Source organism: Chamaea fasciata, unplaced genomic scaffold (genome assembly GCF_029207755.1).
Source record: "Chamaea fasciata isolate MVZ Bird 193981 ecotype frontalis unplaced genomic scaffold, bChaFas1.0.hap1 SCAF_6, whole genome shotgun sequence".
Taxonomy (NCBI): domain Eukaryota; kingdom Metazoa; phylum Chordata; class Aves; order Passeriformes; family Sylviidae; genus Chamaea; species Chamaea fasciata.
Window position 1 is genome coordinate 70,305,243 of NW_027094091.1, and position 12,082 is coordinate 70,317,324.

The following is a 12,082-nucleotide window of genomic DNA, read 5'->3' on the forward strand; positions in this document are numbered from 1 at the left end:
AGGACAACAGAGAAAGGGCCAGAGCTGTCCATGGGAGGATATAGAGAAAAGGTATGAAAGACTTCTGGATAACAAGGTCCTGATGCTTGGAGCCCTCTGGAGTTTTTAAAGAAGTACTCTGAGTGCAATGTCCATCTCGACTTCCCCAGGAAAAGGCTTCGTTTTTTTACCAGGCAGCAGCCACTCTGTGTGTTGGTGTGACCTAGACTATAAACCCCAGCTGGAGTGAAGAGGAAGGGGGATACACTGGATTCCTCCTGTTGTGGGTGGGTCCTGGAGGGCCCTCCACATTCTCATGCTGGTGGCTCAGAGGCCACTTCACAGTTTAATTTCTTATGAGTTCAAGTTTGTTGTCATCTCAGAGAGGAATGATTGTTGACAGGACACTGATTTGGTTTACAGAACTCTTTCCCCTGTAAAAGGTGAAAAACAGGCTGGGAAAAGGCCTCTGTCCGAGAGTCAGGCAGAGTAGCTTCCCTTCTGCAGGAAAGAGTTCCTCCCTCAAATAAACCCCTAGCAAAGCAGAGACCTCAATTAGTGCTTGAGCAAGGACTCGAGGCATTCCCTAGCACGCGTGTTATGCAAGGGTCAGGTTCTGCTGCCCTCGTTCCTGTTCCTCCCTGAAACTGCAGGCATTCACACACATGCCTCAAATGCATGAGCAGTCCCACCTACTGCTCTGGTCTGCCCCAAAGCTTCCCACTGAGGCTGAGACAGCAGTCCCAGTTTCACTGGTCCTACACCTGGGGTCACCCAGCAGCAGCAGCAGCATCAACCTGGCAGCACTGCATCCCTGTCTCATGTATCTTAGCTCTCTTCCTGCCTCCGTAGGGGACCTATGGGAGGGACAGTTCAGGTGCAAGATTAACTTGTTGCAATTTTTGGCACTTCAGAAGCACATTTATGCTAAATCAGAGAGCAGAGTACATTATAGGACCAACACAATCCAGTGAGATTCCTAAAGACTGTTTTTTGTAAACTCTGAGGAATTACTCCGCTGGACATCTCTTGACTACACTTGGCACCCCAATCCCACCCGTCCCCCATCGCATAAACACCCAACAGACAATTTGGGGCTGGTGTCTCTGGGAAAATGCAGGTCTGGTTATGAAACTGCCTTCCCTCTGCGAGGCTGGGACCCGTACAGCAGCCCAGCCCCTTTTCTGCCCAACACACAATCCTGCTGCAGTGCTTTCTGTCCCGAGGCGTGGGAACAGGGCTCTAGCCACAGCACGGGTACCACTTCCTAATCCTGTGGTGTGAGGAGAGCAACTGGAGGTGCAGGAATTAGGGAGCAGCAGGGATACCGCTGGGCAGCGGTGGAGGGGAGCAGGGCTGTGGTGCTGCCCTGCATTCCTTTCGGCATGGGCTGGTGGGCCAGGTGACCTGGGAAACGCCCTTCCTTCCCGACTGGGGCTTTCCCGCTGCCGCCCTCTGCCACAGCCAGTGGCTCTCTGAGTACTCTCCCTGTAAGGCTGGATCTTGATCAGCTGCATTTTTAAAAGAGGGACTCATCCTTAATCTGCTGGGATTAAAAAGGGATGTAGTTTTGGTGCTCCCCAGAATTCAGGTGGTGTAAACAAGTGTTTTGCAAACCCCAGGACCAACAATAATCTGTCACTGTCAGCAAAAGCAAATGCTCTGTTCTGATTGGGGCCAGACCTGAGCCTCGCCCCAAAGTCGTGGTCCCACTACCGCTGGTGATCGTGGCTGCACCCAGCAGCTGATACTGGCCCTGTGGGCTGCGGAGGACTTGCCTCCCGAGGGTTCTTCCTGCTTCCAGCAGAGTTACTGCATCCTTTCACTGGTAGAAAAGCAAGAAATGGGAGGGAGGGCAGAGAGGCTCAGACAACAGTTCATTGGAATAATTTAAAAGTACATTCTTCAATAGGGTCAGTCCGTTTAACAGCTTTTGTTGCGCCGAGGTCCCTTCTCCGCTGGCAGGATGGGGGTGCCGGGGAGCTGTCCCAGTCTCAGTCGCTGTCGCTGCCGGATTGGTGGGACGCTGCCCCACGGCTGAGCGGCACCCTGAGGCAGGCAGGCAGCGCTGCCCTGCCGGCGGAGGGCGAGACCTTGTTGATGGAGGACACGCTGCGGGCCAGGGGCTGCGTGGGGAACATGACTGTGCCACGGGGTGCCTCCAGGAGCTGCCAGATCTCCCCCGAGGTGGAGCTGCCCAGGTATTCCCACGGCTGGCGCCCGCTGCCGTCCCGCACCCGCACCTGGCAGCCCAGCTGCAGCACCAGCACCTTGATGACAAGCTGGTGGCCGTGTATGGCAGCCAGGTGCAGCGGCGTGTACCCGCAGCCCGAGCGGGCGTCCACGTCCAGGGCCAGCCCGACCTGCCGCGCCGCCGCTGCCAGCTCCTGCAGGCCCGGCCCGTCGCCGTGCTTGGCCAGCCAGTGAAGGACCGTGAAGCCTGATATGAAGTCCCTCTGCAGGGCCAGCTCAGGCTCCTCCAGAAAGAGCCCCCGCACCTGAGCCCAGCAGCCCGCTGACATTGCCACCAGCCAGGCGTGCTCCCGCTGTCCCAGCGGCACCGAGGGCCCGCGGCTTGCGGCATTCCTAGGGGAGCTCTTGGAGAGAGCGGAGCGGGGCTGCCGCCCACAGTCATCGTGCAGTGAGGGTGGGGTGCCCTGCGCCTCCGACAAAGCCAGCTGGCACCTGATGCTCCGGAAAACAGGCAGCGGTGCTGCGGGCTGACTCTCTGGGGCTTTGGGCACTGCGGGGCCCTGTGTTGGCAGCAAGGACTGGGATGGGGGCGACCTGGCAAGGGGTGGCTGCAGGGAACGGGGCGGGGACGGAAGAGTGGCGGACTGTGGCAGGGATTGGGGCGGGGGGGACCTGGCGGGGGGCAGGATCTCAGGACCCGACGGCAGTGTCAGGCTTTGACACGGGTACAGTCGCAGGACTTGAGGTTGGCTTGGTCCCCTGGGGGTCAGCCGCTCGGATCCCCTCGGGAAGTCTGGGGATGGGCTGGTGGAGAGCTGCTGCAGGGACCTGGAGTGCGATGGGGGCAGCCTGGTGGAAGCGAGCACCTCGGGGCCCGATAAAAGCAGTGGCGATGAGGAGGGGCTGGCAGGGAGTGCCTGCAGGGACCGAGACAGGGGCAGCACCTCCGGGGCGGACAGCAACGGCAAGGATCGGGATGGGGGCAGGTCGGTGCGGGACAAGAGCGGCAGAGACCGGCATGGGGGCAGGTCGCGGGGGGACGGTGCCCTGGGGCCCGATGACAGCGGCGGGGGCTGGACGGGTCCGGCGGGGGGTCGCCTCCCCGAGCTGGCTGAGGGCCGTGGGGCCTTCAGCAAGGGCATCTCGGTCGCGGGCTGCGGCGGAGATCGGGGCTGAGGCAGGCTGTAGGGAGGCGGCATCTCCGGGCCCGGTGGCAGCGGTGGCGTCCGGGACCGGGACGCTGCGGCAGAGGGCAGCCCGGCGGCAGGCAGCGGCGGCGATAGGGACCGGGGCGGCGCAGCGGGGGACAGCGCCCCGGGACCCGACGGTAGCGCCGGGGGCCGGGGTTGCGCCGCGCCGCCGGGGCGGAGCGCCCAGGGGCCCGAGGACAGCGGCTGGGTCCGGTAGGGGGGCGGTTGCCGGGGGGGCGGCGGGGAGCGGGGCTGGCGGGGGGCGGGCGGTGTCCCGGGGCCCGGCGCGGGGCCGGCGGCGGCGGCGGCGGCGCGGCGCGCCCGGCGGCACTCGCAGCACGGCCCGCCGCGGCCCCGGGCGGAGCAGCCCCCCGCCCCGCCGGGCCGCCCCTGCCCCGCCGCCTCCCCCCGAGGGCCGCGCCGCCCGTCGGGGTCGCGTCGGGGCGGCGGCGGCGGCTCGTTCTTTTCCTCCTCCTGCTCCCGCTGTTCCTCCGGCGGCGGCAGCTCCTCATCGAGGAGGTCGCGGTACCTGCGGCGGAGGACGATGTCCTTGGAGGCGCCAGGGGCGGCGGCGGGGTGGACGGTGGCCAGGGAGTTGACGAGGCTCTTGAAGTACTCGCGGCGCTCCCGCCGCTGCTGCTCCGTCAGCGCCGGGTCGCGGAGGAACCGCTGGAAGTGGCGGAGCAGCGCCGTGTTGGGGGCTCGCCCCCCGGCCGCCCAGAGGAAGTCCAGCACAGCCTCCTGGCTCAGCTCCCGCGCCATGCTGCGGGCCGGCCGGCTCTCGGTGCTCGGTGCTGTGCCTCGGTGCTCGGCGCTGCAGCCAGGTGCGGCGGGGAAACCCGCCTCCTGCCGCGCCGGGCCTCTCCGCCTCCTCCTCCTCCTCCTCCGCGGCCGGGCCGCCACCCCACGGTCGCCTTTGCCCGGGGTGGCGGCCCGTGGAGGTGCGAGCTGGGGTGACAGCGCTGAGGAGAGGTGACATCGAAGGAGAGAAGCAGGCTGGGGGGGCGGGAGGAGCTGAGAAGTGCGAGGGTCCACTGCTGGAGGGCAGTGAGACCAAAGAGCTGCCTATCAGTCACTGTGTCAGTGAACGGACGGGAGATGATAGGCACAAACTGAAATGCAGGAAATTCCATTTGTGTGTGAGGAAAAGCTATTTTACAGCGAGGGTGGGCAGCTATGGGAGCAGGGACATTCAATGCTCCATGAGACAACTAAACACCAGAGGTGCCTCCCAGCCTGAACTGCCCTGTGGTTCAGTGACTTAGGAAAACTGGCAACAAAGATTCACAAACGTGCTGTGCTTTGGGGTAGCTGTTATTACGAGTGTGGGGGACTGTACCCCTGTATGACAGCCACACACAACTAGCACGAGTGTCTGCAGTCAAGTCGTATCTCACCTCATCTCATCTCTGTATTTGCTGCGTGGCCGAGAGAGGTTGGACATATGTTGTACTGTTGTGGGGATCTCACTTTGTTCTGTACTGCCCACGCTGTTACCACAAGTGTGTACATAACAGCAGAGAGGGATGGGTGAGATCAGTGCCCCCGTGGGCAGTGTGCACTGTGCACACCAAACAAATGACAGCCCCTGCCCCAAGCACTTTGGGGACTGAATAGTGGGTAGAAAGTGTGGGAGAGAAGGTGTGCTGGATTTTCTGTCTTGCAGTCAGAGAATGGAGGGACTGAGCCCAGTGTAGGCACCCTGGCTTTAAAGAGGTCTGGATCAGACCCTAAGTCACACTTCAGAAGCCATCTCTGCTGCAGGCTCCCGGCTATCCATAAATATTTTTAGCTGCCTGTCATGTAAGCAGCTGGAATATCCTCCAGCCTCCTGCAAACCCAGAAGTGTGTGCAGCCCTCACAAACCACGGGCAGAGATTGCTGTAGATGCTGTGTACAAGCCACATCCCATCAGCGGTGTTCATCTGGATAGGGCGCAGGTGCTGGGGAGAGCGTGAGGCTCGTGTTAGTATTTTATCACTTTGCACATTCCTTTGGTGCGCCTCTCCAAGGCACGAATACATTTCTCCCTCCTCTTCTGATGAGCCCTGGATTGCAGTCACAACAGCATTTGTTAGCAGCGTGCTCTCAGCAGAAGCAACTGAGAGGAAATGAATGGAGCATGATGGTTGCAACTGTGATCACAAATAAGAAAGGAGGGTAGATTGTGAAGACAAAAAATCCAAATAAACAACAGTGGCAAACACTGTGGGAAGTGTTGCTTTGGCTTAATGAACTACGGCTTAAGCAGGAAGCTTTCCATGGTATCTCGTTGGCTGTGACCTATTCGGTTGTGACAAGCTGACGATGCCCTTTGTAGGCACATGCCGAAGTCTGCAGAGAGGGTAACTCCCTGTGATTCAGGGACAGACTCCCTTACAGCCCGGGCTGAAAAACACATTTTGGGTTTGAGGGGGGTGTAATGCTGCAGGCAGGCAAGGAAGAGTATAGCCCTGCTACCTGGGCTTGCTTTGTCACCCACTTCATGCTGAGAGGTTTAAAGAGACTCTTGTTTCCCCTTATCGTCCAGTGATTTACCCTGTCTGCAGGTTGGTCACTTTTGGTTGTGGGCAGGGTGCTTCAGAATGGCTGAATTTACCCCGGTCTCACTCTCTTTGGGGGTTTTGGCTGCAGCAGGTCTTTTGGTTCTTTGGGTGAAGTTTGAGTGAGCACTGGGTAGAACTAATCACAACATGGAGGCGGGATGAAGCACTACCTCAACATTAAAGGAAAAAAAAAAAAAAAAGCCCACCACTTAGTCTTGTAGGTTTCTGTTGTTGTCCCAGAAGATGTTGCCTTTAGGGAGCTCTGTACCCGGGTTTGTCTTTAAACAGGAGGGAAGTTACCAAACTTCTGTGTCTTCTCATCCCGTTTAACTGACAAATGCCCTGCAATGACACAGAAGGGCATTCAAACCCCTTTTTGTGCTGTCTGCAAAACCCTGCCCAACAGCTTTGGAAACACTGAAACAGCTCCTGTGGGGTCTCTAGAATGCGGGGCTGGCAATTCCCTTTGGCCAGGTGTTGCTTTGTTAGCAACAGGTATGAGACTTTGAGGAACAAGTGCTGGACACAAGGACTTGCAAAGTACTGCACTAGCTGAGATCCGGGAAGATTGCAGAACATTTCTTTGTGCTGATGGTTTTCTCCTCCTGCTCTTTCAGCATGGACAGCCATACCCAGGAAGATGCATGTGCGTGAGTATCGTGGAGGAAACTCGGCCACAGCTCTCCCAGCTCCAGGCCAAGGAAGGACACGGTGAGTCACATCAAAGTTTTGTGAGTGCAGGAGATTTTCATGTTGGTTAAGTTATGCTGATGCAGGAGTATCGTGCATCTCTAATCCAGACAAGGGGAAGCTCTGTCTGCCTCACCCACAGGTGCCACGAAGGCACCTCTTTAGATAGGATCACCAGGTTTCCACTAGAGGCTGCACTGGTCCGGGCGCATTTCCCGGCGCAGACTCGCTCAGCACCTCCTCACCTGGAGCTGTGCATGCAGTAGGAATTTGCCGCAAGAGCAATAATGAGTCTAATACTGAAGCCTCCCTCGGATATTGGCATTAACGCCCAGCATGCTAGAATTATAAAAGCACTGCATCAGCTATGCTTGCAAAACGCTCCTGGTAGACACCCTCGGATGTCTGTTGGTGTAGCAGCTTTGCTGGTGAGGGCTGCACCTGTGCCCAGCTGAGGGCACTGCCCAGGTACAGATCCTCAGCTGCTGGTAGGGAGCAGGTCAGGTAGGGCACTGCCCTTGGTTCTGGCTCAGGCTGGGGGCGCAGGAACTGGTGGGGGTGTGGGTGACCACTCTCCAAGACCAGCTCCTGAGTTCTTCAAAACGCAATCATAAAAGCTGCAGGAAGGAGACACCTGGGCTCTGTAGCCCTCTTCAAACAGCTGGGTGTTAGTATGTAGCCATACAGAAATGGCTTTTGGAGGGAAAAGGTGCAAGCTTGACGTCGGAGGGCCTACAAATGGTAGATGTACTGCGGAGCTCCGTTTGCTTACCTCTGCCCCAGGTCATTTACTTGTGCTCTCAGCTTTTATTCTGCTGGCTTTTTTCTTTTGATTCTGTGGATGTTGACATATGGGGGTAGCTCTGGTGTGTCCATAATTCCGTGTATCCTTCATGTGTGCAGCAAACAGGCTCTCTTGTCTTCTGTAGCCCTTTGGGGTTTTACGGCACACAGAGCAGTGCAGGGCCCCTTCTTCATCACTACCTTGGTCAAAGATTTGCAAGCAGACATGTTGAGCTTAGCCCTAAGACTCCCTCCTTTTCAGGTAAGGGGATATGCTCAACAGCAGGATGTCATGTGTTTGCTCCGGAGCAGCAAGGAGCCAGCTATGCTTCTCTCCATCCCTGGAAATCGTGGAGTGGAGCGGGAGAACAACTGGCCACCACGGCTGCTGTTCAGTATGCCAAGTTTGTTGAAAAACAGTGTGTGTGTGTGTCTATGTGTGTGTTTGACAGAAGAGAAGTGCTGGGAGAAACGAGAGGAGTGAGGTGGCAGGTTTTGTCCTCTGTGCTATTATACAAGGGAGTTAAGGGCTCCTGTGTTAGAAATACCTCTTTGCCGAATCCCTGCACTCCTTCTTCACTTAACTGCTGGTAGGAGGACCCTGCTGATCGCTTGCCCGGCCATCTCTTTGCAAGGGTCTCTGGAGCAGAAGTGTCTGCGCGTTCAGCTTTAGGGCTGCCAGCGTGGGCGAGAGAGACCCTCCGGGGCTGAGGGGCCGGGTACCCGCGGCCCGGCGTGGGGGGCGTGGGCAGGAGAGGGATTAGTGGGGTTACCGCCGGGCCCTGACCGCAGCCCCCCGGGGCTCCCCGAGCGGCGGGGCGGCGCCGGCCGCCCTCCCGCGCTGCCCGGCGGCCCCGGGGGAGGGCCGGGGGGGTCCCGCCTCGCCGCCCGGCCCCTTTGCATTGCGCATGGGCCCTCCCCGCCGGGTGGCCATGTTGCAGCGCTAGCAGGCAGCGCAGAGGCGGCGGGCGGCAGCGCAGCGCAGAGCACCGCACCGCGATGGCCGTGGCCGTGGGCAGACCGGCGGTGCGCGGGGCCGGGGGGCGGCGGGGGCAGCGCGGGGCCGGGCCCGGGTCTCCCGAGCGCGGACCGCCCGGGCGCTGCCGGGGGCTGCCGGGGGCTGCCGGGGGCTGCCGGGGGCTGCCGGGGGCTGCCGGGGCGCGGCGCCGGGGCTGCCGTGCCGGGGGCTGTAGGGGCGCCGTGCCCGCGGGGGGCTGCGGGGGGCCGCGATGCCGGAGGGCACGGCGGGCTGGCCGCGGCGCGCCGCCTCTGCCCCTTTCCGGGGCCGGGGGGGCCCGCGCGAAACTTTTTTTGGCCCCGTTTTGGGGCCGCGGCTGGTGATTGCGGTGGGGCCCTGGCGGCGGCGGGCAGCTGCTCCCGGAGCCCCGCGCTCGCAGCCCCGCGGGCACGGGGAGACGGCGGCGGTGGTCCCTCGGCTGCGGCTGAGGGGTTGGTGCCTTGCCGCGGGTGTTTCTGCCCTCCGCTGCCCGCGGATGGGAAAAGCTGAGAGCGGGAAGGGCTGTGCCCCGTGCGGGAGGGCAGCCGGCGGTCCCCGGGAGGCTGCGGCGGGCGAGGCACGGCGGTCCCGGCATGGAAGTGTTCCGAGGGACACGCGCGTCTTGCGTTTTCCAGCGTGACCGTTTTTCTGAGGATGTGGTGGCCGAGAGAGGTTTTACGTTCGTATTGAGAAAGACAAAAGATTCACCCCTCACAGGGAGAAAGTTAAAAAAAAAAAAACCCCAAACCCACAAAAACTAAAAGAAGCCGATAAAGAAAAGCAAGTTTCTGTTGCGTCCAGCTTGCAGAAACGTGAATGGAACTCCGCCGTGACCAGACTGAATGCACTTTTCTGCATCGTCGGTCAGGGGAGGGAGAGACTTGACCGACTTCCCGGTAACTTTTTCGGTGCTTGGGAGCGACATAGAAGTTGCCCACGAGTGGAGGACTTGAATGTGACTCCCTCTCAAAATACGAAAATGGTTCGCGTTCAAGATGTGACCGGGATGAGACAAGTTTCTTTCAGTGTTTATTATGTGCTTATGGATCTGCGGGGCTGGATGTTTCCTCTGATGTGGCAAAGCAAATGTATGGAGATGGGGTTAATGGTGTTACTGGAGGTGGGGAAGTTAAGCTACTAAGCAAAATAAGACCTGGTGTTTCTTAACAGAGTGCCTATAAATTATACCAGCCATTTGTAAAGCTTCTTCTGAAATGCTTCCTTGATCTCAGGGTCTAAAGCATGCTTGGGAATTGAAGTTTGTCTTTCAGTGTAAGCATATGCATTGAAATCGCGGCTTCAGATGGTTTTTAGGGCAAGCTGAAGGGTATTGCCGAGCAGAGCCTTTTGGCTTTGTGTGGAGCAGTAACTTTGCAGCATGAATAGGCTCAGGAACGTGGCTTATTGCAAGACGTGATTGCTGTTTGTTCTTGTGGATGCGTTTGGCTCTTTTATTTTGTCATTACGTTAAATTGGCGCTGCTGCTGAGCCTCTTGGGTTATTTTTGGTTAATCCAAGTCCACGGGCCATCCCGGAACAGCATCCACGGAGGGTTTTGCACCAGTTAAACCAAATTCTTGTTTGTGGACCGCCGAGTCCAGTCCAGTGGGAATTGACTGCAGGATAAAGCATCCCTCAGCATGAGAGAAGCATGTGTGTGTGGGAGAGGGAAGGAGGAGGGTACTCGGCTCCCTTGCAAGCAGCTGGTGGGCAGACCCTCCATCCTCCGGAACCCACGCTTTTTGGATAAGGGAGTTGTTTTATCTCGGGCTGATAAGAGAAGAGGGGACAGTGGGCTGGCATTCAGGACACGTTGGGGGATGTTCTCTCTTATCTACCTCCTTATCTAATCCTCTCTGCTCCCACTTTGCATGCTGCTGTTGTGTTGCTGGGAAGGTGGCAGAGAGTTGGAAGGAATAGTTAATTATATGTCAGAGCAAGGCAAGAGTGGTGAACCTTTGTTTTTCCAACTTCCTTACAAAATATAATTAAGTGGAGCCGTGAGCGGCGTGCATCTTGTTGGAGGGAGAATTAAAGGAAGGGGGAAAGAAAAAGGAAAGGAATGAAACCAAAAGCGAGTCAGTTGGAGTTAAAATGATGATAGCATTCCTGAGTCACAACCTTTTACATCCTGGCAGGATATGACATTATGTTAATTGTAAAAGTATGCATAAAAGAATTACTTCAGCAAACTGCTCTGAAGTGTCTGTGTTTAATTGTAGCCGAGCAGGGCGTGTTTTGGTAGGAGGGGCGGCTTTCTTTTTGAGGCCCTGATCCCACAGATGTAAGGCACATGTGTGATGTGCTGCCTGTAATTTCATTTGACTTAATGGAGACTGATCTCGGCATGCAAACGTAAAGGCATGCATAAGCAAGGTTCTGGCAGGATTGGTGCCGGGAGCTGCCGTGGGAGCTCTCAGCTGGTGAAAGCCATGCCTGTGCTTAAGCATGCACCCGGCTGAGAGGATGCTGTGGTCATCTGGACTCAGTGTAAGATGAGCCACTTCCAGTCTGGAAGCTGTTGAGCTGTGCTGGACAGGAGACACTTCTCTTCCTCTTGGATTAATTCCCAGCATCTTGACCAGTGTTGGGTAGTTTCTTAATAGATCAGAGCGTGGAAGAGGGCTCTGGCCTACCTACCCTCCTCTTTATGTGTTTATCCTAAATGTTTACAGAACCAGAGCTTGGTTGTGTTACAGAACTGAGACTCATGTTCACTCCAGAGTCATTGGTGTACCCCCCTCGCCAAGTCTAACAAAAACTGAGGGAAAATGAAGCCGGAATGCAGATTTGGCATGGGTACCATAGAAAACGTTATCTGAGAGATTAAAACAGCGCAGCGTATTCTTATTCTTCAATCTGTTTTAAAAATACTTGATAATGAGAGACTGCTGGTTTCCATGGAGGGGAGGAAGGAGAGGGAGGTGGGAAGGTAGAGCGGGGCTGAAGCCTCTGTGCTTTGTCTTTGAGCAGCAGATTTGCTGACACCCGCCGGGGTCAGCGAGAGCCGGGGGCAGCGCCTTTGGAGAGCCACATCCCCGTGTGCTGCTGCGTGCCACGGGGCCCCCACGGCCACTGGCTTGGGACAAGAGATGGGCGCCAGGGAAGGGGGTACCCCATGCTCCTGCACCGCAGGGCTGCAGGCTCCTCACAAGGCACGTGGTGATGCTGCGGGTGTGGGTGGCACAGCTTGGGCCAGGGCACAGAGTCAAATGGGCTTCAGGCCTGGCCTGGCTCAGCTGTCTGCACCAAGGAAGAAGCCCTGGGTGGTGCACACAGGACTGTGTTTCAGTTTGTGACCTCTTTGTTTCCTGTATTCACCTCGGTGCCTTGTTTGCAGTAGGAAATTCTTTCAGACAATTCTTGCTGCTCCTGTTGATGTTAACAATGGTGGGAACCTGCCTCCTCCTTGCTTTTATTTCAGCACAGCCTCGGTCACGGGGCAGGTTGTGTGTCCAGCCCACCACACTCTCAGGACCTCTAGCCTTTGCAGTGTGAATGAGCTGAGCTGGAGTCAGGGCCTGACGGAGGTGCTTGGAAAGTCCTTACTTTGTGTAGGTGAGATGATGGGGAACCAATTTTATTGCCTGAGTAAGACCCCTAAAGTAATGATGGGGATTGATTAAGTAAGCAGCATGAATCTGAGAAACAAAATATTTACTCAGAGCTGAGGCATGTTTTATATGTCCCCTTCCCACCCCTGT

General features: G+C 57.5%; 2 protein-coding genes across 2 annotated transcripts in view; one reads left to right on the top strand and one right to left on the bottom strand.

The window, feature by feature from the left end:
• Positions 1-1,888: 1,888 nt before the first annotated feature.
• SOWAHB (sosondowah ankyrin repeat domain family member B) lies at positions 1,889-4,124 on the bottom strand. The gene has a single exon (XM_066184751.1). It carries the CDS (start codon positions 4,122-4,124, stop codon positions 1,974-1,976), a length of 2,151 nt encoding a protein of 716 aa, XP_066040848.1. The 3' UTR covers positions 1,889-1,973.
• A 4,188-nt stretch (positions 4,125-8,312) lies between these two features.
• Positions 8,313-12,082, top strand: part of SEPTIN11 (septin 11) — a 42,535-nt gene continuing 38,765 nt past the window's right edge. Inside the window, exon 1 of the mRNA XM_066184753.1 lies at positions 8,313-8,407. Within this exon, the coding sequence (XP_066040850.1) occupies positions 8,381-8,407 (27 nt within the window). The 5' untranslated portion in view covers positions 8,313-8,380. The remainder of the gene's footprint in view (positions 8,408-12,082) is intronic.